The sequence below is a fragment of the Chrysoperla carnea genome, chromosome 1 (assembly GCF_905475395.1).
Source record: "Chrysoperla carnea chromosome 1, inChrCarn1.1, whole genome shotgun sequence".
Taxonomy (NCBI): Eukaryota; Metazoa; Arthropoda; class Insecta; order Neuroptera; family Chrysopidae; genus Chrysoperla; species Chrysoperla carnea.
This window is the reverse complement of record NC_058337.1, coordinates 110,852,521-110,875,878: the sequence shown is the minus strand read 5'-3', so window position 1 is coordinate 110,875,878 and position 23,358 is coordinate 110,852,521. Positions and strand designations below refer to the sequence as shown.

The following is a 23,358-nucleotide window of genomic DNA, read 5'->3' as shown; positions in this document are numbered from 1 at the left end:
AATAATCTTCCTGTGACGAAGTATACATGCTACAAAACCATCCTTATCCTTATCCAAATATATTATAAATGTGAAAGTAAGGATGTTAGTATGTTTGTTTGTTTATAAATTAAAGATTTCCGTAAAAATTTAAAATAGTGAATGTTAAACAATTCATGGCCATCTTTTCTTGTATACTCAATAAATTATGACTATTTTAAAATTAGCTGTGTAAAACAATCCCTTCGAGTGTCATGGAAAGGGAATAAGTGAAATCAAAGGAGATGGAGGCTATAATACGGTAGTTTTTATACCATGTATATATAAAATATACATAGTATATTATTATACCATGTATATATGAAATATACATAGTATATTAAGTTTAGTTCCAAGTTTGTAACGCTTAAAAATAATGATGCTAGGAAAAAAATTTTTGTCATAGGTGTTCATAAAATCACCTAATTAGTCCATTTCCGGTTGTCCGTCCGTCCGTCTGTGGACACGATAACTCAAAAACTGTGGACACGATAGCTCGAAAAAAGATATCGAGCTGAAATTTTTACAGCGTACTCAGGACGTAAAAAGTTAGGTCAAGTTCGTAAATGAGCATCATAGAACAAAAGTTTAAATGTTAAAAATATTCCTTATCAAAAATTAAACAACTTTTGGTTGAAACATTTTTTCGTAAACATCACTGTTTACCCGTGAGGGCGCCAATTAGGCGGAAATTTTATAATATGTACTATACTTGATTATCAGTTATGTATGTGTCACATGTTTGTATATGTAATGTGATAAAGAAATCAACACTGACCATGCATGGTATTTCAACAATTAACTCAGTCAATTGTTTGTGTTCACTTGTTACTTTTAAGCCCGGTGAAGCGGGCGGATGTCAAGCTAGTTTAAAAATAATTTCAAAACATTCTCGATAAATGAGTTTTTGTAATTATTGGATGATATTTTTCAAATAGATGAGAACAAGAAAAAAACTGCTTGGCTTACGAAGAAGTCAGTCGCAAAAGCGTTGATAATTATTAACGCACGATTTTCAACGAACGTTTTACAAAGGTAGTATATTTGGTAGAGTTACATGATGTAACGAGAGAGAGTATGTTTTATTTCCGTTTCATGACCCCCATAACTTAATTTATGTTATTTTGACTTTGAATTGCATAACTGTATATGAGACGGAATTAAAACCCATCTTGTGGGGATGCTTCTTTCGAGCCCCATCCACTTATCTCTTGTGAAAATATTATATTTTTTCGCGGTTTATATGGCTTTACACATTATTTCATGTTTTTAACTGAAAAAAATATAAATCTTATTACAATAAAAGGCATATTTAAAAAGAAATTTTTAAAGAACGGGAAAAATGAATTTAGCGATGAAGCTCTGCTTTTTACAAGTTATTTTATGATATTGTGGCCATTTTTATAAAAAATGTTGCTACGCCCAAGAAATTTTATATTTTAATTTCACAGTTTTACGGGATAGCAAAAAATTTAATAATAAAAAAAAAAACATTACAGGAAAACATTTTGAACTTGATGGGTGTAAACATTACCTTCCTATATCCTGTTACAATGATTGAAGGGATGTTATTTAAAATTGTCGGAAAATGTTTCATAAATATATAAACTTTTTTCCCTATTCACCAATATAATATTTTTAATTCACTGCAATTCTGTCTTATAAGAATTGTATAAAGTTTAAAGCTATCATCTATTTGTTATTTGCATCAAGGCAAAAATTTAAATGGCCTTAGTGCTAAGATAGTTAAACAAAACTAAGCGAGAGTGTTTGGCAGAACTTTTTCATTTGTTCAGTGACGAACCAAAGTCTACAGTGTTGGAGACCCGGATTTCCAATTTTTGATCACGATTAAAACTCGTGCTTGTAAATGGTAAGTAACAGGGATTCAAATTTAATAATCAAAAAAAACAAGCTCGGTAGTATACAAAGCGACTTGAACAGTTGGGGCCCTGAAGACCGGCTCAAACTTGGGTAAGGAAATTTTTTGGGTAAGGAACAGTTTCCTAATTTCTAGCGTCCTTTACGAGTTTGCGTCCTTCAGTTGCAAGACAGAGTTGGAGACAATAACATTTGCCTGGTAGTTAAAAAACTTACAATAAACGGCATATTTTTTATTTCGTAGGCTTAAGGACAACTTTAAAATAAAAGTTAACTGTAATTTATAAATAAAGCATAGATATAATAAAGGAAGCAAGCATATACAAAAATAGAAAATTTCTTCTATTTTTATACTTTTTTTAGTTTATTAAAAAACAAAAATTAGAACATGTAATATATTTTTGTAAGTTATATAGCACAATCATATTATATGTTTCGATTTACATGCATCATGAAATAATAGGTGCACAGATTGCGTGATATCAACTTTTATTCTATACCTTTAATATCATCTAAATACCGTGATATTATGAAACAGTCATATTTCTTATCTATGAAACTGTATTATGGAAGGATCATGGAGCATGTAATGGTTATAGTAAAGAATAAACTGAACACATTCAAGAGGCCACTAAAGGTCTCTAAGCAGGGTAGTAGGTTGACTAGCAGTCAAATATATTTAAAGAAAAAATCTGTTGTAAAAATAACACACTAAAATAAATTTATAGAAGTATGAAATTGCTTGGACGATTGTAATATTTTGGAGCAATTTCTTCACTTAGATACCAGAAACTTCGAGAATTCGACAGACGTCGAATTAACAATCAGAAATAACAAGGAAATAGTTTCTTTGAATTATTTACAGTACCTTTTCTTTTCTTTGAATTATCTTTCGTATAGAATTTCAGGCAATTTTCTATACTTAGGCATCGAATCGTTAAAGGAAAGGAATGATATGTATCTTAAAATATTGAAAAAACCATCCTTTTGTGATTTTTTTGTCCTGAAGAAAATTGAAAAAATTTTGGAATTTTTTTTCTTCAATCATGATAAAAAATGTAACTTTAGGGCGAATACTTTCTGGAATAAAAAGTAATATAAACGAAATGGTAAGCTTCTTGGTACAATTTTTTCAATCTTCATACCTTATAAACATGCCCATCATTTGGAATATCAATAATTTTAGTTATTTTAGATTATTTAGAGTAATAAGGATCTAAGAAACAAAATTTCAGGAAAAGTTTCGAAAGAAATATTTTTCGAGATATCTTCAGAATCATTCCGAATTATAAGCTTAACACGTATACAAGATTTTAGACCATGTCTTAAATTCCACTAACCAATCGTAAATCGTTCTCTATTTTTGTTTATTTGCATTAAAATTACTTAAACAAGAGAATAGTAACATCTTTGAATATTATCGAAGATTACTTATTATTTTTAAGTCTGAAAATATTATTAAATTTTATGTGCTTATTTCGTTTAAGTTGTGTAATTCTATATGTTTTTGAACACTCTTGTATTTACTAAACGTAAAACATAGATATAAACAATTTACTTACCAATACCGATCTACATATTACAATATACTAAGGGTATCAGAATAAATGGCTAATAATCTTGAATACGATAAGGTACACCAAAATAAGCATTTTCGTTTGAAAAATATGTGTCCGGAAACGATATTCTTTATAGCTACAGACGTTAGAAATTTTAGATGCCGTATCAAATTTCTGCCTTATCCGTTGTTTTCGAAAGTACAAAAGTTGTTGGTATAAAACGAGAAACATTTTCCTCTACCTGCAACATATTGTGTAAGATATCGCAAAACGGTTACTGAACTGTTGAAGAAAATGCAAAACTAGCTCTAAATTAAATAAACCGTAAGAGGGAAACCGAACTAAGGCAAAGATATTTCGCATAATATTAATCACTTTTATGCGAAACAATTTTTCGAAAATCCAACGAATTAGGCAAAAATTCAACACGGTGTACCAAATTTCTACAAATTTTTAAAATTCTAACGTCTGTAACTTTAAAAGATAGCACTTTCGCATACATGTTCCCTTTACAAAAATGCGTTTTCGTGTACACTTCCATTATTATTACAACCTAGATTATTAACTTTCCAGTATAGGTCATATATTACGTTTCAGAGTCAGGACAATGTATTAACACCACTTTTAGATGTAATTCCACATGTGTGTTTACATTTGAGTGTGTGTTTGGGGGTAATTTTTTTGTTCACAATTTCGTGTGAATTAAACGTGGAAGTGATCTCAGAGGTGTTCCTGTAACTGCTATTAAAATGGTCCATTCTGCAGCTGGAAATTTTTTTTCTCACAATCATGCCATGGTTTCACGTGCAGTGGTACCGTTTGTTTGTAACAATTGCCTTGGAGTTCATGCGCTACAATTTCAGGAATCAAATAGCCCGTAACAGTGCACGGTTGCACTATATCCACTGGAATTCATTTTATGAATCTGTATAACAGAAATATTTTTTTTCAAGGACCGCAAAGTTTCTTTTGCATTTAGCACACCAAACCGTTGTTTCATCTGCATTCAATAGCAACATTTGAAGCTCTTCAGGCCGAGTATGACAATTTTGTATGTTGACATATCCGATAAGGCGTAAATGTGCTCCAGCACTAAAAAAAATTATTGTCGAAAGCAGTGGTTTTCTTTAAGCTTTTCAAAAAATAATCTTCAAAAATTAAATGTCAAGAATGGTTTTTTTGTATGGTAACAAAGATAAACCGATAAGCTTGTTATTGATTCTGATGCACCCGGTATACAGTCAGTGGTATGGTAACATACAAACTTGATGATAACACAGTATTGAAAATCCAATTATAGTTTCAATTCAAATTTTTCACCGCAAAATAAACTTGGTGGTTGAAATACATTTTATGTTGTGAACCTCTATACAACATATATATTGTTATGTATATGTTATAAATATAATTGATATATGTCATAATTTTTTTTGATGATGTACATTGAAAAACATGAAATGTGCCACGAAAAATAATTATAGCTTACGTATGGAATTATTATTTCACAAATATTATTTGCTTACCTAAATAAAGCTCAAATTTGAAACACGTTAAAATAGTAAGTTGAACGGAACTTTTCAAGAAATCATTTGTATTTCCTTCTTTGATTTGATTACTTTTTAGTTAATACATTTTATCCCCTTCACAATCAGATTTTTGTTTTCTACTTTCTTTAAGCTAAAAAATATGATTTTATAATTTTGGAAATTGAGAATAATTTTAAAAATTATTAAGTCTCACATGCATTTGATAAATAAAAGCTTCTATTGGTAAACATACCGACTAAAAACAGGAGTGTTATAAGTTTAAAATAGTGGTGGTGTCTAGGGCATCATAGCTTCACAATGGGAGAACCAATTTTGATTTTTGAAACCAATGAACCAATTTTGAAAGGTTTGAATGTTCTTAACAAGTGTCAGTTTAGGGTTTCCGACAACAACTAAAAAGCAACGATGCTATTCTTACGGATGGATCAAATTACCTATGAAACAAAAAAAAAAAATTAAAATTGGTCATTCATTTAGGAGCTACGATGGCACGGGTAAGTTTGGTGATAAAATTAATACATCAAAAAACCACGAAGGATTTAACCCTCATTTGGACCAAATATTCAAAAGCTATTTTGATTTCTCTGCGCTTTTATAGTTTTTTAACTATATCTTCTGTGGATAAATGACAGAGTATATGAATGATAATTTTATAAACATGATATTTTTAAATATTGTGTCTGTTGACATGTTTGTTAGTTTTTTCATTTTTGACATTCGTTTGTCACCATCGATCGTTTCAATAATTGTGACGTTGCCTATTTTTTGTAAACCAACTGTTTTTTTTTTCACCATAATTATGAATTGTTTTTGTATTGAGTCCATAATGCTCTATAACCCATGTTATCATAGGTGATCGAAGTATGTTTATAGGTGCTCTCCTGATGCCAAATTAGAATGAAATAAACCATTTAAAAAAATTCTAAAGCCAGACTGCGTAAAATAAAATCTGAAAAGAAAGAAACAAGTCTAGTAGTATACATAGCGACGTTGACAGTCGAGTCCCATTAATATCTAGACCGGCTTTAACCTTTCAATAATGGGCCCCGACTGTTGAAGTACTGGACTTGTTTCTTATTTTCAAATTTTTTAATTATTTATTTTATTTTAGACTTGTATAGCCCCGGCACTAAAAAAACCAACTCATTATATTAAATCCACTTTTAATCAACTTTATTTTGATGTCCCTCTCGTTAGGTTTGGTTAATTTTTTTATTAACGTAATACTATTTCTCGAAAAAATTTGCTATCTTGTTTTTGTTTTTCAAATATCTTTATCTAAGAACACTTGGGTTTTCAAGGTGGATATAATGATACGTTATTTGTCGAAATTGATCTAGCCGTTTAGAAGATACGAGGTAATAAGAAAATGTACATACGCGCGAAAAAAAATCACTATTTGACAGTCGGATAAAAATACATATTTCATCAATATAGGAGAAATTCAATTAACATTTTTTTATGTTGCATTTTTTACAAATTTAAATTTAAATGCGGGAAAATACATACATTGTGGTATATTTAAAGTTAATTTATGCAACATGAACTGAATAGATAGGTGCTTTAGAATTCCTAGGGAAAACTAACATGTTTTCGAAACAGCTGTTTAAATATATATCTGATATCTTTTAGAAAGAGTGTTTATTCATTTCTAATTATTTCAATGATTAGAGCAGTATTTTTAGAATTTAAATAATTCGTTATAAATGAAATTAATTCAGAAAATTTAGCTTGAATATTTCAGCTTCAACTTATATCAATATATCAATAGATATGCAAAGTATAAATCGCCAGCTTAAGCGTGGGTGTGACCGTAGAAAATAAGTATCGCTGGGTTTGAATGGGGGAAAACTTTTCTTTGGAAACATTGATTTCAAAAAAATTGCTCAAAAGCACATAGAAATGTTTTTTTTTTTTTTTCGTAGCAATTCTAATTCCTTCCAATCATATTTTACAGCGATTTTTGTACAAGTGTAAAAAATGTAAATTAAATTTCTAGAAAAATAAAGCCTTTTTTATTAAAGTATACACAAAATATTCGAATCGACGCAGAATAATTTTCTAGTAATAGACAAAAATTTATTAAAATGCGTTTGAAATACGTACGGTCGAAGATTTAGTATATTTTGTAAATTTGGAATGATTATTACGAAAGGTTTGATGGCTATATCCACCCTAAGCGGCGATAGTTTCTTAAATTATTGTCAAAAGTTTTCTTTTGATCGTAGTAACCTTATACGATAACTGCTTTAATAAAAACGTTTTTTAACCACCATTTTTGAATATCTAGAGGAAACAAAATATATATCGTAGTAAAATTCTAAAATTTTCTACCTTTTGTGGTTGACCCTACTACTCAACTATACAATACAACAAAAGAGACTAAAATTCTCTTTTATGATCCAACATTTCAACTAACAATGGTACCATATTTCATTGAAATAAAATGTATGACAAATATAATATACAGAAATAAAAATTTCTTAATACCTGGCCCATCTTCTATAGGTATACAGGGTCGAATTCATCAATGGATAAATAAGAACATTCCTCGAAATTTAAACATGATAGTTATCAGAAAGAAATTTTACACTCCATTTGGAAACACTGTTAGGAAATCGGCTTACGGAATGACTAGACCATTAAAAGTGAGCAAATATGTACGAAATGATTAGTGAGTTCATTAATACATTTGAATAGTATTGTCGTAAGTTACTAGGTTTCTTTATATCCATCTATTTATTCAACGCAAGCGGAATCTCACTTTAAGCTCGTTATCGTAGTTATATTTTATGACACCGGTTATCCCAAGACAAAATTATTTTCCCAATAGAAAGAATACAAATACAATTTTACAGGAAAATGATTTACTGATTGATTGCTTCGGTATCACAATATACCCACTGGAAGCTACTCGGTGATTCGGTAAATGATAACAGCAGATCATTAGAACTTAATTTTTGAGGTTTTTTAATTTCACTTATTTACTACTAATAGAAATGCTCTTGGCTTAAATACGCTGTAACCGCTTTTTGTCACGAATCGTATGAAGTGTATACTTTGGAGAAAGCTGCACAAAAATTCAAACTTTAAATCGTTAAATACGAATGATAAGGTATGTTTTCTGTTAAGCCCCAGTCCTGTTTATTTACACAAATAAATAGATTATAATATAACTCATTTATCTAACAATTTAAATACATATATTGAACAAAAACAACTTAGACATAAATATAATCACAATACTATTATTATATGTATTATAGACAAGGTATTATAATACTGAATTTTATACTTGTACTACTATTATTAAATTGTACACAGTGAGTGTTCGACCGTACGATGATGACAGGTTTGGATGTTGCTCTTTTCTCACTTCTGTCTCGTAGGAGGGTGGAAATTAAAGGTCTCAGCATAGGCGCTGTCAATGCCAGATAGCCAATTCAGAACAACTGGAATTTTGAGAAGCTATTGTCATTTTCTAATAAGTTGTCCTTAACGAATGTCCTGTAATCGAAAACAACACGTACAATCCGTAACTCTATTAACCTATTAATAAAAAATAGGTGACAATCAAAAAAGTAGGTGTTCATTAATCAGGCAGACCCCCTACAATTTAATAGTTATTTGCGATACAAGTGTTCGCTAATTTAATTGTTTAAAAAACAGTAAAATGATAAATATGCGTGCAGAAATAAACTCTTAGGCCCACTAAAAATGAGTGGTTTAAGGAAATCTAACCCATCTTGAAATTTATATTTAACATTTCTTAAAAATAAGTTAACATGATTCATTCTACAGTTCCAATTTTCGATGACGCGTTCGAGCATTTTGATTTATATTTGGCTAATAACGGGAGTAATATTGGCCCCCAGTTGACAAATCGTTATCGGCTTATCCATATAGACTTTGGACTTTACACAACAAAAAGTCAAAGTCTATTGGTGTGATGTCACAGAATCTATACGTTCAATTCACCGGTTTGCAGCGCGAAGTTGACTGTTCACCAAACTATTCTTGCTTGTCCCGGATATTACAGGTTTCAATTTTAAGAAACAAATATTCCGAAAGCATTGCACGATAGCGGTCGCTATTGGAATATACGTTTTGGTCTTCCTCGTTTTTGTGTTGCAAGTGCACAGAGGTGTTCAATTTGTAATAAGAATTGATGAAATACGAACAGATGATTCCACCCGTAAACCACACAAAACCGTTTTATGGTCTGGATATAATGGCGGCTCTTGAATCCCTTAAAATAAGAATAAGATAACCCAAAAAATTTCTTTCGTTTTTTGTTTGTTTTTGGTTTTCTTTTTTGTTTCTTTGTTTTTGGTTTTTTTTTTTTTTTTAAATATTTCTTAGTTTAAAAAAAAAGTACCTCTTAATGAATCACTCATTATAAGCAAGAAAATGGGACATCCAAATCGGTTACTACCTTACAGTCTCTGTGTACCGTGTAGTGTAAAGTATCAGAGAGTAAGTATACAAACGACAAACACATATAACTAAAATATTGTTGATATTATACCATGACAACTCAACATGTCTTTGTCATGATACATTACACAGTTGACTTGATCTTTTACAGATATGAGTTTGTGTCTACACTTACTTAAGTAAAATATAGTAGAGTCATTGTTGGAAGAAAGGAAAATCAAGAAAATTCTGTACAGACTATGATCATCCAAAGATTTTGACATTTAAAATTAATATACAAAAACTAGTGAACAAATATAAATAATAAACATATTAGTTAATAACAAATAAATAATTCGTTGAATTGGAACAATTATATATTATCCTGGAGCACGTATGGACCAGTTCTCCTAATCCTCTTTGTCTCAACAAGCTGTCAATTCAATTTGTCTTTATAGTTGCTGTCTCAACAATTTGTCTTTATAGTTTCCTCAGAGAATATTAAAAGGCATCAATTATTGTGGAATGACTTTAAGATTTAAAATTTGTTTAAAAAAATGTGTATAGAAGATTTAGTAAGCAATAATAAATAATAAAAAATATGGAAATATTATTACTAAAAGCAATGATCATACAGGCTGGATAGCTTTCGATATTTCGTTAATCAAGGCACAAACAAAATTCATCATCAAAGTAGAAAATAAGATAAAAATAATTTCAACCCTAAATCTACCCTGCTCTTACATTCCTTGTGTGGATGGAGACACTTGGTTTTTTTCTTTTCTATATCATTTTATTTTCTATTAAAAAGTTTTTTTGTAATTTGTTTCCATTCATTCCAAGAGAAAATTAACAAATCTTTCAAAATATGTCATTTTTTGAGATTCCTCCATAAGAACCAAAGTATTTTATGTCGATTTTTAATGTTTTTTTTCTTAAAAATTTTCATGGATATGCTGAAATTTTACCACATATTCTTTGAGTAAAAGTCTACCTATAACACTATTTTGAGCCCATTGTTGTCACGCTCATACATCCTTAAATTCTAGTACCACATAGATTTACTAGACATAATGTACAATTCTGAATTCATCCGATATTCGCATAAACAGTACCTTTTCTATTTGTATATTTCTGATGTATTTGTAAGTGAATGACTGAAGTAGTGTTTCTTCAATATTATTATCATATACAACAATATTTGTACTAGTACATCATACAGGTTGGTTTAAAAATAAAGAGGACTAAACTGCATCTAAACATAGAATAGGAAAGGACTGCTAAGTCTAAGTTTAATAGCTTTTAAAGTTGTAATAGTTACACTCACTCAGAGGCCTACAGCGAATTACGCTGGATCCGTATTATAAGTGTCGTTCATTAAATTAAATTTTTTAACTTTGAATAAAAATATATCACAATTAAATGTATCAAAGTAAATTATTCTTTATTTAGTAGCTCAGACATTGAAGTTATGTTGACAATAAGATATCCTTTAAATGTCCACCATTTTTTGCAGATGTAAATTTGAATATCTAAGCTTTACAATTACACCAATTAAACATTGAATGTTGACTTTTAGGTCTCGAATTGTTTACTAATCTTTCACGTCATATTCACTATTCAGATAAATTCGAAAAAAAAAAATCAAATGCAAAAAAAAAGAAATAAAAACGTCAATAAAGTCTTTTTTGAAATTACAAGATTTGAATGGAGTCCTGTCAGAGATATCGTGGGTGATATTTTCATGATATTTTGTTCACAACAAAACTTCAATATCTAAGATTCAAAATAAAGCAAAATTCACTTGATGCGTAGAGTTATTACACAACAGGTATGAAATATATCTGACTATGTTAAGCTTAGTCCTTAGTTTGTAACGCTTAGAAATATTGATGCTACAAACAAAATTTTGGTATAGGTGTTCATAAAATCACTAAATAAAGAAATTATTTTTTGCCCGTTTGCACGATAACTCAAAAACGAATAGAAATGTCACGCTGATATTTGTATAGTGAACTCAGGAAATAAAAAAGGGAATTCGTAAATTAGCAACACAGGTCTTTTGGGCCTTGGGTACGAAGGATCTTGTAAATTGTAAGACATAGAACAAAAATAAAATATTTGAGTAAAAAAAATGTTCTTTACATAAAAAAATAAAAATTATTGTTTCAAATGTTTTTTCGTAAACATATTTGTGTTCCCGTGAGAGTCAAAATTAGGGCAAATCTTTTGTTTCCATTTTCTCAAAAACTGAAAAAGATAAACAGTCCATAATTTGTAGGCTCAAGTAGTTTGATTCTAATTCATATTAAGCTAAAACTAAAAAGTAAAGAAAGTATCCTGCATGAATCTATTTTACATTTTTATAAAAATATAATTCAAGCACTGATATTAAACACTGTCTAAATAGGGCATTTCAACAACTAACCCAGTCAATTGCTTGTTTTTTACTATGACCATATAGATAATAGATTTTCAATACGATTCAGAAATTAAATTAAACATAATTATTGTGATATATTTCTCTCCTTTTGCTTCACAACTTCATTAATCATGGATTTTGGTAATTTAATTGGTTGGAACGGTGATTTCAAAGATTCAAGATTTTGTAAACTTTTACGGATGATTCTTGTTCCACTGCTTGATTCGTACTGCAACAATAGAGTTTAAAACACCTCTATATCATAAAAAATTACCATATTTGTAGAAATGTTAGAAAACGTTAAGAGACAGACATACATACTATCAAAGAACATTAGACAATCATGAGTCAGCATTAAGATCTATAGAAAACAACCAGTATACTGTTTTGCTTGCCTGACTACCAGTATCGTATTGCAAAACGCTTCAACGCAACAGTGAAAAATGCATGCATACATATTGAATTATACATTTATTTATTCCATATCCTCGTCTAATCTACTAGAGAGTTAAAGGTTGAATATAATGGAAGAAATAAATATTGATTTAATCCGACAATTTCTATAATGGCTACAATTCTACAATTTGGAGATAATTCTATAATTTGAATTCTAAAATTTTGTTTCTTTTCAGAACTAAACATTTCTAACCTATAATGCAGTAATGCAATATTAAGAAGCTTTAAGTCGAAAAAAAAGTTTTGCTCCTTTCTTAAAAAAGTTAAACACCCAAAGTTAACAGATTTCGGGCTTAGAACGGTAATAAAAGTAGCTAACGTATATTGGGTCACTTAAGGATGTACGAGCACCAAAGCAATTTTAAATAAAAAGCATTTTTTTATATGAAGTTGGACCTAGATCTAAATCAATTCTGAATATTTTAGCGTTGCAGGGTGTGGTAGGGGTTGCCCGATTATTTAAATAATAAATGACTACAAAAGTGGGCATATTTAACATTGGTATTATGGTAAAACGGTCGCTGGGTGATATTATTTCAGATATTTCTCCAAAACTAGTTGATACTTCGAAAACCAAGGTTGATATCCCAAAACTGTATTCTTATTTTTGTGTCTAGATTCATGAAGATATAACAAAATTTATCAACAAAAAAATAAAGTATAAATAATTTCAACTCTAAATCTTAAATTGCCTTGGTGTTCGTTCTACCTTCTGGTATGGTCGGAAGAAGTATGATCCCTTTCAAAGGTTAGGTTAGGTTAGGTTATATTGGCTGCCCACGAAGGACACACTTAGGCTATAGAGCCCATTGTGATACCATATATGTGTTTTACCACCTTTCCACCAATTTCATTTATCAGCTCCTCAATTTCAGAGGCTGAGTGCACCTCTTTCATGCATAAACCATGCACTACACCAGCTCACCACAACTATTAATTAAATAAATTTTGTTGCGATGGTGGGAATCGAACCCGCTGCCCTAAGCATACCGCGGACGGAATTGGTTACGCCTTAACCAACTGAGCTAATAGGGCGACATCCCTCTCGAAACACAATACAAATATTTTTGCTTCATATTGTTACTGCAATTCTATATTGATTGATACAGATAAAAGAGCACGATATTTTCTTACCGAATCAGTTTGAGTGCTTTAACTAATTTTTTCTAATTTTTGCAAAATTAACAGTAATTCTGAATCATTTCCATGAAGTATTTAAATTCTGGCAAGTCGGTATTCATCAGTTGTTCTTCGAGCCAACAGATTTCATAATACGTAACAAAATCGGTAGATAAAATAATATTTGTTTAAAGTTCACATATTTATTGCTTCTTTCTTATACTGAAAGGGTTTACCATTGTTGATGGTGTATGTTTAATCCTTCGTAAGTTCGATGTCATATGTTCATCATACAATTTATTGTGTTCCTATATAATAACATATACTACGATTTGTCATATCATATATGTTACACGTAGCACGAACAACAAAATTATAAACAAATATAAATAAATATAGGATGCAAATAGAGGAAGCTATTTACAGTTTGTAGAAATATTTTCATTTTTTTCCGAAATTTCTACACTAAGAACTGAGAAAAGACTAAGAAACATAAAATTTTCGACGACAACAAAAATATCCTCAAGAAGCATCCTAATTCCGAGGTTGTTGAAATGAAATACAATTTTGAATTTCTGTCTAAAAGTAGTGAAAAGGGACATTTATTGAAAGCACTAAAATCTTGAACTCTAAAAAGAAGTTTCCATACCCAAAGGACAACCAAGGGGATTCTATTAGATAGACTTCTCATTGTCCGCCTGTCTGTCTTCGGGCTGTATACCATAAAATTGTTATAGTTTTAACTTTTGACAGAGTGTGTCAACAATGTTGCTATAACAACAAAACACCAGTAATGTGCGAGCTTAGGGTTCCGTCCCCGAAGGTTTTCTTACTTTTTTTTTTAAGTATTATATAAAACATACATCGTATTATACATATAATGAAAAATTGTCATAATTAAAGGACGTCAAAATTAAAGGTTGTATATCCGAAAGGTTGCCTACTTTTTTTTTATTAACAAAAGTATTTAATAAAACCACGAAGTGGTTTTAGTATCTTGTACGATGGTACGGAAGCCTTTGTGTGTGTGTTCGATCCGCATGGTACCCAATTATTTCAACTACAGCGATTACATTAACGAAAGACACTTCAAGTTTAATAATCATTCTCATGATAAACATACTGAATTAATTTTTGCTTTATTTGCAAAAAATTGACTTAAACTTCACAGATTCTGCGCATGTGACGAAATTTTATTAAATTCTATTAGTCATAGACAGTATCCGATATGTATAGATTTTTGTCGACAAAATTAATAAGTAGGACAAATCGACATGAATGTGTTTAAAATGACCAATATCTACAAACATTTACAAGGACTGGTCTTCGTTTGATCTAAGCAATCAAACACCCTTAGGCAAGTTTACTCTATGTACATACATACTGCTAAGCATATAATTAAAGATCTGTAGACATACGAATATCCATTTAAGACCTTACGTTTGTTGTATATTATTATTATATCCCGGTATGTTATATAACTAAGGCTTGTACTTGGGTATTATTGTTTGTTTCTTAATACCATTGATAATAATAAATAATATTAATTAATGAATTAATTATTATGATATCATCATGTTTACTAAGCATTATAGTTGGGGTTATAACATGTAATTGTTGTATAACATTCATTTGTCTTGTTGGATGATAAAATCATTCTATAACCTAATCTACAATGAAAAAAAAAATTAGAATAATGACAACCTCATCCCGAAATTGGCCGTTTCATATTGAATTAAAGTTAAAATACTATCAAACAATTTTCTAATGATTGGAACAAGTACAGATAAATATTTGTATTTACAACAGAATGGGATTTAATTTAAAATATGAATTCATTGATACAAAATCACTGAAGTTAAATAAACAAAATCATTACTTCCATGAAAGAGATTGATTTTAGTTTAAGGTAATTCATTTTTTTGATCTAAAATAAAATTGTACTTAGTTGGAATATATAATCGTATAAATAAAGTGAATCGATGAATTAAAAGAAAATTTCTTTGCGTTTGCTTTAAATATAGGATTTGGTTATTACGAAGAAATATCAGTCATGTTTATTTCTTATGTGATTGTGTTAACTCCATTAAAAATTTGTTACTAACTTACAGTCAGTTTGATATTTGTATAAATATATACAATCATCAGTAGCTCAGCCGATAAAGCAGCGGACTAAAGACACTAACGTCCATGAAGGTTATAAAGAAGGAGAACGATCGCAATAGAAAATATTGTCCCCAATATTTTGAAAAAATAAGTGATGCGCTGGGATCGCTAAGTTGTATCATTAAATGCGGGCTGTTGTGCGCTATATGTATTACTTACCGACGACAGCGCGGCTGGTGGCTGAAAATGAACTATAAATTCTACATATTTTCAGGGACAGGTGCGCTAATGCTTTAGTACATAGCGATCGTTCTCCTTCTTTATAACCTTCATGCTAACATCAATGGCAGTATCGTCAGTTTGAAAATGAAAGTCCGAAACACTTCACAACATATTATAAATTTAACACGTAGAAAGCAAATGCAAAGAATTTTTAAAATTAAAATGTTATTTTATTTTCATCTAAGCAATTCCATAGTATACAGAAAAAAAGTAAAAAGTTGTTTCTATGAAAAACTTATCTCCGTAAAAATAATATAATGAGAATAATTTTGAATTGCGTATGATTTTGATAAACAATTTTTTAAATGCGTGGAATATTAATGTCATTCATATAAAATAGTTTCAGTAAATTTTTGCCAAAATGATTATAAAATATTTGTAAAAGTATGCAAATAACATAATAATTAATTTCTAGCAATTAAATAAATTGTTGATATGTAGTGGAAATTTTAAAATATCTCAGTCAAGGTTAGAGGAAATAATATATTTGGGGGGTAGGGAGGAATATTCTGGAAAAAATTCATTCTCTTACGATTTCATACCAAGGTTCTCTCGGAGATCATCGGCACTATTTAGCGTCCGTAAGTAATATTCCTCATTAATATAAAAGTAAATAGAAACGAAACGCCATGACAAATACTTTTGATGTCAATATTTTAAATGACAAAAACTTGGTTGTGAGCGCCATACGTTCAGCCCCTTTCCATTATACTTACTGTCAGAAATAATAAATTGTGCAATACAAGAGTCTAACGAGTGTTTCTTAAGGGTTTTGTCTCAAATAGTATTTATAAGACCCGACACAAAAAGAGGGAAATTATAAGTCGAACGTGTCTATCTGTGTATCTGTTAGTGGTATCGTAGATCCTAAACCGATCCTCGTTCCGGGATACTAAACGACCTCAATTTTTATTTGTTTGAAAGTTAACTTAATCGATAAAGTTCTTTGCTATGATTCAATGAAATCTGAGGGGGGATCTGAAAATTTTGTTAATATAACTTGTTTTTTAATATAGTATTCAGCTCAACAGCATTATTATTAATGAATACACCTCTAGAAATTGATGTTTGGTTGCTTACCTAACCACTACCCGACTAGAAATTGCTGTGGGAACGCCCACTGTATGTATCTGGACCTCATTGGGCCCCAATGGGGCATTCCCAAGAGGGAAATCCCTATGAGGGCCCAATGAGAACCCAATCGGGAATCCCAAACAAAAATAAGAAAATTGATGGTCAATATTTGCCAATTGGGCTCTGTGTGGGGCCTAAGTGGGAAATACCAACGTAAAATTTAAATAATTATTGTCATTTTTCCCAATTGGGTTCTATGTGGGACCTACGTGGGAAAGCCCAACGTAAAATTGAAAAAGTTATTGTCATTTTTCCCAATTGGTTTCTGTGTGGGATCTAAGTTGGAAAGCCCAACGTGGAAAAAAAAAATATTGTCATTTTTCCCAATTGGGTTCTGTGTGGGACATACGTGGGAAATCCCAACGTGGAAATAAAAAAATTTAATGTAATTTTTCCCTGATGGGCTCTGTGTAGGACCTAAGTGGGAAACCCCAACATAAAATTGAAAAAATTATTGTCATTTTTCTCAATTGCTTTCTCTGTGGGATCTATGTGGGAAAGCCCAACGTGGAAAAAAAAAATATTGTCATTATTCCCAATTGGGTTCTGTGTGGGACATATGTGGGAAATCCCAACGTGAAAATAAAAAAATTTAATGTAATTTTTCCCTAATGGGCTCTGTGTGGAACCTAAGTGGGAAACTTCGCACCCGACAAATCACATATAATTTTTTACAAGACGTGACATCTGTCTTAAAAAGTCGGAATTCATAACGAGCGAATATTCTTTTTTTGATAAACAAATTGTCGGGCTCTACACAAAGGATTAATGGTGTAGTGTATGTGCCACTCATATTTCACATTATTACAAAATGTTAAATGCTAACAAGTTCAATAGAACTCGACGCGAACTTGCTCGTTTAAGGAAACAAAGGTGTCGAGAGTCATTTCAGCAAGTTTTCGATACTTCAGCATCTGATGGCCCTTCCGCAGGATATTTACATGTATCTGATGATTTCGAAGATCGAACAGTTGGAAATAATAATATAGAATCTAATGAAAATATTTTTTTAAATGATGGATTCGCAAGTGTATCTATTAATAATGAATCTGAAGATGAGGAAGTTTCTGATGGTGAATCTGTTGATCAGTGTGAGGAAGTTTCTGATCGTGAATCCGTTGATGAGTCTGAAGAAAATGATCAACATTTTTTAGAAGGTGATGAGGACGAAGAAATATTAAATGACAACAATGAAGAGATTTGGAATGACGTTGAGGAACTTCGGCAGTGGGCATTGGCAGATCCTCCCATTCCACATACTCGTCTCGACTCATTATTGAATATTTTAAGGAGGGAAAAATATCCTATGCTACCTAAGTGTGCAAAAACGTTTCAAAAATTCAATTCAGAGGGGCAATTATTACATCAAAACATCCAAACAATACCGTTTTATTAAAAAATAAAGAAGTTATTAAAGTTTCATATATTTTTAAACCTTCTGGGGAAAATAATATTTTCATAAGAGGCACAAAATTAAAAAAAATTAGACCGATTTATGAATATCCATGTAGTTCAGAGTATTTAAACATGTGGATCGTTAGTGAAAGAAGGTGTCCGTCGGTAACATATCCTTTAAATGATGTAGATAAAAAAATGGTATGTTTTGAAATCACTATAAATAATAAAAAAAAAATGTATGTAATGCCATTATTACACATGTAATGTAAAAAAATAATATAAATACATATTATAGTGGTGATACTTTTTAAGACATTTTTAAAAACATTTAAAACTTAAATGTTTATTATGTTATTTTTGTTTTATCCTAATTATTAAAAAAAATTATTATATTTCTCGTATTAGCAAAATAAATACCAGGAATCTCAGTTATCAAGTTATATCAAGTTGCGCGCGCAAGTGTAACACACACAGTGTATGTACCAGTAAAGTGTGAGTTAAGTATTTTGTGATGCATGTATATGTGTATGCAAAGATATTACAATTAATTTATCTATTTGTGTATGTATTTGTGTAGCTAAAAGATTAACGCGTGCGCACTATTCTTTTTGTCGACAGTCAGACGTAAAACAAAGATGTTTCAGCTTGATTGAAGCGGTGAAGCAGGAAATTTTTTATTTTACGGTTTAAAGTGATATTATTTAGTGAACGTATATGTTAATGATTGTGATTGATAATGTCTAATCTAATCGAATATAATGAACTGTAAGTATTTCAAAAATAATAAATTGAAAATTTAATTAATTAAAATATAAGCAGCATGTGCAAATTTTTTTTCGTAAATCATTTGGTGAAAAAAAAAAATCCGAAAATTGTTAACTGTCTGCTAACTTTAAGATCATTAAACATTTACACTCGTAGTTTTTTTACATTTCTGTGTAATTTTTTTTATAAATAATTTATTGTTTATAATTTATTGTTTTGAAAAATCTTAAAAATTATCGTATGTCGTATCAACTTCAATATCAGAGAACTTTCAAGTTTTGATACTAAACATAAATATTTCTTATTTTATCAGTCCGAGGATCCTTGTACACTATCTATATTTTGTATTTGAAATTCATATAGTTGAATTACTTTAGCAACTAATACGCCGTAATTAGGCGTTGATCAAGAAAATATAAATAAACAAGGGTTTCTAATTTTTAGTTATAAACGCGTAGGCATTTATATTTTCAGAAATAATTTATTTTCGTACTAATTTTTTTTATCTAATAATTTTGATATTTGTTTATAGGGAGGTACCAAAATACTATTTGGTTCTGTTTTTAAATAATGAATCTATAAATAAAGAAATTGATATTGTTCCGGTTAATTGGCTAACATACAGTGTTGAAAATGATAATTTTCGTTGTCAATTTATGCCTGGGCCGTATGACCAGTCGAAATACAAATTGTTACAATCAATGATTAAAAAATCAGAGGATCCTTTACCCGACTGGTCTGATTACCCCGTCGAAATCCGTGGGCGGGCTGGTAAGTAATACTATACTAATACATTAAAATATAAATACAAATCATTGATTATTTTATAGCCAATTTCAAAGAAGCTGAAGAAAGATTAAATATTTTAAAAACTAAGCCTTATGCATTCAGTACTGACAATGATGAATCAGTGAAGTTAAAACTTTTAAAAGAAAAAAAGTCATTGACGAAAATAAAAACAACTACAAGTACCTCTGATGACTTAAAAAACAAATTAAAATCGTTTCATTTGGAATTCAATGACTCAGGTAAGATATTTATTATTTCAAACATAAAATCTATGTTTCTCGTAATAAATAATTTATCAATTTTGTTTTTCTTAAATCAGGAGAAAAAAATTTTGGGAGTCCCTCAAGCAGTCGCCATAAGGGAAAAAAAATAAAAACAAATAATAAAAATAAAGAAAATTCGAAATTTACGAAAAAATCTAAAAAATTACGGACAGATGATGAGAGTCATAGTAGTAAACTATCGTACACGAATTCATCCCACGAATCAAGTGATTCTTCAGCAATAAGTTTATTAGAAGATAAAAGGCGGAAGAAGACATTACCCAACAATAATCCTAAAAAGTTGAAGCTAGATTCTCCATTTACGTCAAACTCTAAAAAATCACGGATAGATGATCAGAGTGGGAACGGTGAATTATTGCGCACGAGCTCGTCTCACGAATCAAGTGACTCTTCACCAATAAATAATTTGTTGCAAGATCGAAAGCAGACGAAAATATCACCAAAAAATAATTCTAAAAACTTGAAGTTAGATGATACTAAAAGTAGTAGCTGTGACGGAGATAATTTTTTCAATGTATCGAATTCAAAGAAACCTTTAGAACAGCAGAATCCAACCCGACCATCTATGGAAATCAACACGCGGATTAGCGAAAAACCGATAAAGATTGATAAAGGTAAGTTTTCAATATTAAAAATTAAAGAAATTGAAACGAAAATTTGAAAAAAAAAATGTTATTTAAAATATTCTATGGCTTGGCTTTTAACAGATTCATCACAGAGTGGCGTTATAAAATACTTTACAAGTATTAGCAAACAGATTGGCCAAGTAAACAGTTCTCTTGTTAAAAATTCAGCGTTGTTGGACAAACTTACTGATGATGTGACAGAAATTAAAAAAATTATAAAACAGAAATGTTTCTGTGGTGGTGGTGGTAATGTTGGTGAAGACGGTAGCAATAATGAATGTGAAGAGACTCGAGCCGCTGGCGGTGAAAAACTAAAAACTATAGATATTCCAATGGAGAGCAAAGAAATTTTTGCTAATTTCAATGAACTGCTCAATACTGACATCACTTTTCGCAATCAAGTAGTAAGTAAATTAGATATAATTGAAAGAAATTCTTATAGACCAAGAGTACTACTTTTTAAAAAAAAAAAATTCGTTACAGGGCAAACTCAGCGGAAAAAGGTCGATAAAGGGGTTACAAATGTTGGGTAAAAAATCCAACACCTGAATGTTTGCCGGTGAAGAGGGGTGGGGGTTTAAAGGCGTTCGCTGCGGTTTTTGGCGATTTGCGGCGTAAATACTCGTCCTATCAAAAAAAGTTAAATGTAAAAGTTGTTGATAACAAGAAAATCAAGAACTTTTATTCTTATCATTTTTTTACATAACCTCAATATTTCCGAGTAAAACTTAAAAAACCATTTTTTTTGTTTTTTATTTTTTACTCCGCGAAAAAAAATGCAATTGTTATGCAATTTATACAATTGAATCTATTTGAACTCAAAATAGCCTGGAATTTTTCGTTTTTTTTCTAAGTTAAGTAGTATCTGAGAAATTAACGTTTTTTGGTAATGATAGGCTCATTTTAAAGTCCCTCGAAAAGGTTTTTTTTTTTAACGATAAACGATTTCTGCAGCGGTCATTTTCTTTGTAAAGATATCAATTGTCATATAAAAAAATAAAAATATATTACTGTATGCAAAAAACATTCTTAAAATTGCAAAAAACTGAAAAATTATGTATTTATTAAATACACATTCATTTATGTTAACCATTTTTTTTATGCAATACATATTGCATGCTTGTAATATTGTGTTATGAAATCTCAAAAAATCAAAAAACTGAAAAAAACTTTCTTGGCCTGTAGCGGTAATTATATATGAAAAATTAAAAAGTTTTTCAACGGCATCTTAAAGAAAATAAGATTTCCAAAATAAGTCGTATGCAAATATTAATGTATTACAACTTTGGTAAATTATTATTTTGTCATAATATTATTAAGACGGTTCTTCACACATTTTTCAATGTCGTGAAATCGTTATTTCATTGGTGTGAAACTTTCTAATTTTTTTAACTACTTAACTTAGAAAAAAAACAAAAAATTCCAGGCTATTTTGAGTTCAAATAGATTCAATTGTATAAATTGCATAACAATTGCATTTTTTTTCGCGGAGTAAAAAATAAAAAACAAAAAAAATGGTTTTTTAAGTTTTATTCGGAAATATTGAGGTTATGTAAAAAAATGATAAGAATAAAAGTTCTTGATTTTCTTGTTATCAACAACTTTTACATTTAACTTTTTTTGATAGGACGAGTATTTACGCCGCAAATCGCCAAAAACCGCAGCGAACGCCTTTAAACCCCCACCCCTCTTCACCGGCAAACATTCAGGTGTTGGATTTTTTACCCAACATTTGTAACCCCTTTATCGACCTTTTTCCGCTGAGTTTGCCCTGTAACGAATTTTTTTTAAAATTCACTAATACATTTCATTTAGTACTCTTGGTCTATTATTTAAAAATACATATTGCTCATATTGCGTAATGTGATGTTCTTCAGGTTTATCGTATGCATCAATTGGTTAATAAAGGGGATAGCCTTAACAAGAACATGACTGCTGTGATAAAAAGCTATATCTCACGTGATTTAGCTGTGATGTACGTTCCGTCCAAACAAGGTAAAGGAGAAAACAGCAAATTGGTATTTAAAGATACTAGTTTTTATCAATGCATACAAGGTAAAGTTTATTGTAATTGCAGCTATTTAATTACGGTAGTTTTTCTTAATCACTCAAATTCGATAAAAAATTACAGAAGTAATGCGAAAAAAAATGAAAAATACGTCAGGAGGCGATCTTAGTGACAAAGATATTTTAACCTCCATGTCTGCTACCATCCGGAATGCTCGTGACTGGGATGGATTCCGATTTCTAAGGACGCAAAAGATTGAAAAACCTGCTAAAAACATAGAACCTACATAATGACTGACGAGCTTCTTTACATAATTTATTTAATAATAATTTTTTTTTTTAATTTATGTATTATATGGTTAATTTTATTAATAAATAAAAACAATAACAAATCAACTATTATTGATTTTTTTTATAGTTAATGAATAAGATAGTTTTGAGTAGTCTGCAGGATATTCCTATCGAGACCAAGGTAAGGATGCTTTGCTTTCCTGATGAATGATAGATTCAGGATGCCTAAACGGGACCTTTTAGGGGTTTTCCCATTGG

General features: G+C 30.1%; 1 protein-coding gene across 2 annotated transcripts; it reads left to right on the top strand.

Moving 5' to 3' along the window:
* Positions 1-18,989: 18,989 nt before the first annotated feature.
* LOC123305268 lies at positions 18,990-23,106 on the top strand. Of its 2 annotated transcripts, none has more exons than XM_044886934.1 (7): positions 18,990-19,103; positions 19,636-19,874; positions 19,934-20,131; positions 20,212-20,790; positions 20,884-21,206; positions 22,680-22,857; positions 22,934-23,106. In XM_044886934.1, the coding sequence occupies exons 1-7, from the start codon at positions 19,075-19,077 to the stop codon at positions 23,098-23,100; spliced, it is 1,713 nt and encodes a 570-aa protein (XP_044742869.1). In that variant the 5' UTR covers positions 18,990-19,074; the 3' UTR covers positions 23,101-23,106. The 2 variants fall into 2 exon arrangements, with proteins under 2 accessions (XP_044742869.1, XP_044742870.1); XM_044886935.1 differs by lacking the exon at positions 18,990-19,103 and adding an exon at positions 19,456-19,557.
* Positions 23,107-23,358: the final 252 nt, after the last annotated feature.